Consider the following 6,135-nt stretch of genomic DNA (forward strand, 5'->3'; position numbering starts at 1 on the left):
TACAATGAATGCTTTAAACATGCAACATAACCTTTGCCAAAATGAAGAAAAATCCTGCACGTTTGTGTGAAAAACGCAAGATAAACGAACAAGTTTATTTCACCTACACTTGTAACGTGGTCAAAAGAGAGAGAAAATATCTGTGCTGGGAATTTTGTCCCTCTTCCACAACAAGCAGGTGTACAATTTTCCGTCCACTCATTTTCATGAGCAGAGAATCCTGGGTTGTTGAGCACAAAGCAGAAAGTCCGAGGGTATCTTTCCAGGAGAAAGCTTAATTGGAATGTGACATTTACAGCGGTAGCCATTATTAATGGTGCTTTTCAGCTTCAACTTTCAAAATGTAACTGGATCTCCACTTAAAAGAAAATAATTGCAGGCCAATGAAGAAAGGGTTGGGCGGTGGAACTGATTGGAGAGTTCTTTCAGAGATCTGGTACAGGGGTGATAGGCTGAACAGACTCCTTCTGTCCTATATGATTCTACATTGAATAGTGGCAGGAAACCCATTATACTTCATGGTACGACACTAATCAGAGCCCAAAATCCTTCTCTGGGCCTTTGCTCTCAGGCCAGATCAGGCCTGAAATCCATTTGCTGTCTCCAATGTACACCAATTATCTCGGCTGTTCCGCAATTGAATTTCAAACCAGTGCAGTCCAAAATACATCATTACATTGTAAAGCTGTTGAAATTAAAAGTTACAATTCCTTTTTTTAAAATTAAAGTTTTCCCCTTTAGAGTAAAACTCTGTGCGCCGTACATACTTTGTTCCCTAAAGTGAAAACGCGCATCATTTCAAATGAGATGGGGAAACCCCCACTGCATTTGAGGAAGATGTCAGGTCATGGAAAGAGATTATGGCCCGAATATTTCGGATGGTGGGATTTGCCTTCCCGCCATCCGAAGAGTGTTCCCCGCCGACTCTGCCTGCGCCGCAGACATTTTGTGCTTGAATGTACGTCAATTGGCTGCAAGCGGGGCTTCAGCCCCATGGAAATCCCACCTTGGAGGACTGCCGACCCAATCTGATTGGCTAGCAGCTCTCGAACCCTTGCAGCAACAAGAGCTGCTGTGGACAGAGGATGAAGCTCAGGAAGATGCCTGAGCCTAAGTCCCGGGACCAGACGGCAAGGTTTATGGGATGCAAGGGCGGGGAGGAGAGGGTAGGGTGGACCTGGAGGTGTGGAACGCGGGCGATTGGGGCGTTTGGGGGTGGGACAGGCCAGTGGGGGAGGGGGAAGGGAGGACCAGCCGAGTCCCACTCGAGGCCTAAGCCCTGTTCATCTTTGGGCTTCCTCCACGCCAGCTAAATCCTCCCACCGGCCTAAAAATTGAGGCTGGGTGGGAAACGGCCCTTAAGCTGATTACCGCCACTGGTGGAACTGGAAAACCCCAGCCAATAATGTGTAATTATTTTCACAAACTACGGAAACCGGTTTCAATCATTTACTATGAAAATAATTCTGCACAAGCTGAGAAAAGTTGGACAGAGTTAGGTACACACCTTTGGCAGGTAAATTGATTGCTTATATAGTTAAAGCTCAGTGACTAGTACCAAAACAGCACCAGAAGAACCAATTCATATTAAACTGCACCCAGAATATTTTTCTTTTGGTTGATAATGCGTATAGCTTCACATTGCTTAACTTGCTTGTGGGTGGTCAGTAAGGATGTAGTGGGAATGGGGGGGGAAATGAGAAATATACTCAATGTTGTTTAAAAATAATAAGGCCTGCACATTTCGAAATAACACAGTCTCTTTCTCTGGATCATTATGGCAACGCCCCTCTTGCTGATTACATCACATGATCAATAGTGCTTGACAGAACCAGAGATAATGAAATGATCGATAGATACCCCAAGGACTGATAAAATTACTGCGATCAATGGGGCTTTCGAGAAACAACCCAAAAGGTTTGAAAGCTACAATCACTTAAATCCAAAGTTGCACAAATATGAGCTCTCCTGTTATAAGGATCTGGGAGAGGTGTATAATTTGTGTTTATAGGAAGGCAAAACAGACCCCAATACTTGAATCTCCTAGCTGATTATATCATCAGAGATGTAGGCTGTAGCTGTCAGGAAACTGCATAATCTCCATTTCTTTCTAAATATGGTTTTTCCATTATGTTGTTCTTGTTTCCACTTTTACGTAGAATTAACAACACAGAAATAGGCCATTCGGCCCAACTAGTCTGTGCTAGTGCTTACGCTCCACACAAACATCCTCACAACATAACCTTCCAAACACAAGATTCCAGTGAAGGTTTTTGTTGAAGAAAAGGCACAAAAGCAATGGATTTTCTAGAAACAAAATATTAAACTTCACAATGGTCACAAATAAAACAATTAATTTTTTTTTTAAAAGCAAGTTGAAAGATCCCAGGTCTCTATCCTATCTTTGGAGACGGGACATCCAAACTATTTTCGCATCCAATATCATCTTCATCTCAAATATAGATTAAAAGCACCATTACTTGCTTTAAATATTCCATGACTGCCTTCATTCAAATTCATGCAACCACTAAACTGCCTTCCTTATCAGAACTTCTGCTAATCCCATTCTGTAGAACTTTATGTCTTTGAACCGATTAGTTATTATATAGACGCTGTGCACAAAATAATAATTCTTTCATACACAGGGATTTCACAAGATCATATATCTACCCATCACATTGTCATAATATCTATGAACAACTTTACATTCACATCATGAGTAAAGTGTAACTGGAAGAGTAGGCAACAACGTAAGCTATAAAATTGTCATGTTGCTTGACTACTTGAGCAAAGACTATTCAAGTAAGCCTGTTTCAGGCTACTCTTCTTCAGAGCAGTGTAAATCGTACATTGGTAGAAATTCTTTTCAAGACAGTTAATAACACCCCAACTAACATAAGACCTTGATTTGCAATTAGGAATTACAGTAACATTCAAAAGGATGCAATTTGCAAATTACATTGCAAAACAGTTGAGCAAAATAACACCACTTCAGTTGGTTAAAGCACTTCCAGATGACAATGGATTGATAAAATGTCACAGCAAACTGTACCAAAAGGTATCCAGATTTTAAAAGCCAGAAAAAGGTGGAGTATGAAAAGATTCTTCAATCTCCCAATTATAAAAGTAAGATCCAGGTAAAATAGGATAACAAGACAGCATATGAAATTCAGTGACTTACCCAAATTTCGTTTAGATACAGTCTTCAAACTTTCACTGATTGAGAAATAAATAAGAGCCAGCAAAGGGACCTGAATTTTCATGTTTTGGTTTCTTCGGTAGCTGAAACACAAACATCGAATTTATAGATTAAACGGCTGCTTATGAAAAGTGGGGGGAAAAAATCCTTTAAAGTTCAAGCTTTTATCATGTCGCATTTAGTTTGTAACAATATTTTGATGCAGCAGTTCAAAACTTTACTCCTTCAAAACTTAAAAACAACATTTTTTTAAAATAAAGATGTGGACAAATTTTAGCCCACATTCTAACAATGAATTGCCTCAGCTTGGAAACAGCAATTTGGCTTTACTAAAACCTAGAGTTTAAGACTTGTGTTATTGATTGAATAGAACAAATAAAATGTAGCTCTCCTGCACCAAAGTTGGGCAAAGACAATTACAACACAAACTCCCTTCCTAAGTTGATTAAAATTTAATTTGGGATTTGTGCAATTTGTTATTTTTGAAACCAGGCAACATCAACTGAAACAATGCTCTAGGAAATCTATTCATAGACGTTTGGTGAAGCTACATTGGAAGGCCAACAACCTGAAATGATAACTCGCTTTTTCAGTTGCTACCTGACTTACTGAGTATTACCAGTATTTTCTGTTTTTCTTTCATATTTCCCAGCATTACAATATTTTGCATTTGTATGAGGGAGTTCTTAGTTACTTTGCCTCCATTATTCATACAGTTGAGCCTCATTGTGAATGTTAAAATTCTCTCCTAACCCATGCTCATCAAGAAGAGTCACTCAGTTGTGACAGAAAAATCTCCAGCTAACTTTTCCCCAAAGTATTAGTTTCAAAATTGAGTTAACAATGATTTAAGGCAAGTGTTAAAAATAGTGGGATGCACAGCTGTTCGTAATATGCCAAAACCATTTTTCAGAATACAGCTGCCTCTCTGAACCATCTTCTTTTTCATTGGAGATTATTTGACAGAGATTTCAAATTGAGTTTGCCAGGCGAAATATGTGTCAGGTAATATACGATCTTCACACAATTTCCAAAATATTTAATTACTTTCTCAAAACATGTGTTTGAGATTTTACACATGGGCATGGCATACAAAAGTGGATAATGATAAATTCCTGCAAAAGATTTGTTATTTGTTACACCATTGTTGTGTTGTTTTGGGTCCCCAGTGCAGATGCTAATGCAATAGAGTGTGTTTAGGTTTCTTGTTCATTATGAAAAGGGGATGTTTGGGTTTTGAAATGCAACATACTGCATGTCCTATCTGGCTTATTGTAGTCATGTGACCTCTGTCAGCTGCCTATTTACAATCAGTTCAATAAATACCTTTCACTGAGAAGACACTGAGAGAAAGCTGCCTTTGAACTCAAAATATGGTGTCTAGAAGTGGAGATAAAATAGAGTTTTGAAATCCTGGAAATGTTGCAGAGAAGACAAAGCTCAGAAAAGCAGACATAAGTGTTCAAATCTGCTAAAAGCTTCTGAAAAAGGGCAAGGAAAGACAAACACAAACAGAAGGCTGCAAGTAAAAATATAGGGCAAGTTAACATGGCTGCTATAAACTTGCCTCTCCCAGCTCCTGTTGAAATGAATAGCAATATGTGGCCGTTTTTCCACTTGCAATGGTAAAACTACGAGCTAGCAACAGATCTAATTAATGAGGCTGATAAGAGTAGCCACACTTCTAACTGCTGGAGAGATGCTCCTACAAATTGTTAGAATCACCTAATTCTAACCGACGAAAAAGGAAACAGACAACAGAAATTTTGAAAGCCTTGAACATACATTCTGAACCCCAAGGGAATGTTACTTATGAACGCTATGTATTCAACACTAGAGCTCAAGGTGCAAACAAGCCCATTGAACAGTATGTGACTGCAGTAACACAGCTTGTAGAAACATGTGAATTTGGGCAGCTAAAAGATGATCTGATTAAAGATCGAATAGTCTTAGGCCAATGAGTGAGAGCAAGTCTACTGTAGGAGGAGAAACTTATGCTCAGAAAGGCGATGGACATGTGTATAGCTTGCAAAACATCAGTCAGAGCACATGTATGGTAGAACAGACCAGGAGATACATTATGCGGAGGGATATTCCAGGCCAAAAGAGCAGAACAATCGTAGACAAAGGGCAGGATGCAAATACTGTGGAGGACATCATACAGAGGAATGCCTAGCATGGGGAAACCAATGTTTTAACTGCAAGAAGCTGAAACATTTTATACATGAATGTTTGGCTAGAAAGAAGCAAAACAGGCCTATACAGATGGCCGCTGTAGAGATATCAGCAGAAGAATCTGATGAAGCACTATACACGAAACAACGGGTTGGTTCCATCAAGTCTGTAGGTGATAAATGGTTTGTGACTGTTACAATGATGACTGCAGAAGGAGAATATTAAGTGAACAAGAATTGTCAGATGGACATTGGTGCATTATGCAACATCATGGGCAGAATACTGCCGTCGGCTTGCAGGGGCGGGCCCAACACGCCGACGTGGAAAATGATGTGTGATGACGTCGGGCATGTGTCCCCACATCAATCGTGCGTCATTCGATATTTCGTTTGGCAGGTGTGTGCCAGAGGTGGCTGCGCGTCCGCTGAACTGTCAATGGCCTATTAAGGCCATTAAAAAGTAATTTAACTTATTAACAATGCTGCCCATCCAACCTTAAGGTTGGCGGGGGGCAGGCGAAGAGCCCAGGCGGCCTTCATGTTTTTTCAGGAAACCTCATCCTATATGATAGCACAGAAGCAATACCAAGAGGACAAGTTAACCTGAGAGCCCAGTGCAATGGGAAGAAGGAAGATCTAGCCTGGGATTTTCCATGCCTGCCGGTGTCAGGCGTGTTTGGTGGTGTGAGCGGGCAATACGGTGAGAAAGCGAAAAATCAGTTTCACGACGTTGTGGAACCAGTTTGCGATCATCTGCTCCAC

The 6,135-nt window shown here is 40.3% G+C and overlaps 1 protein-coding gene across 1 annotated transcript in view; it reads right to left on the minus strand.

Moving 5' to 3' along the window:
* The window catches only part of il1rapl2 (interleukin 1 receptor accessory protein-like 2), a 979,321-nt gene extending 976,044 nt beyond the window's left edge, over nt 1–3,277 (minus strand). Inside the window, exon 1 of the mRNA XM_078546280.1 lies at nt 3,182–3,277. Within this exon, the coding sequence (XP_078402406.1) occupies nt 3,182–3,263 (82 nt within the window). The 5' untranslated portion in view covers nt 3,264–3,277. The remainder of the gene's footprint in view (nt 1–3,181) is intronic.
* Between the last annotated feature and the right edge of the window lie 2,858 nt (nt 3,278–6,135).

The sequence above is a fragment of the Cetorhinus maximus genome, chromosome 8 (assembly GCF_964194155.1).
Source record: "Cetorhinus maximus chromosome 8, sCetMax3.hap1.1, whole genome shotgun sequence".
Taxonomy (NCBI): domain Eukaryota; kingdom Metazoa; phylum Chordata; class Chondrichthyes; order Lamniformes; family Cetorhinidae; genus Cetorhinus; species Cetorhinus maximus.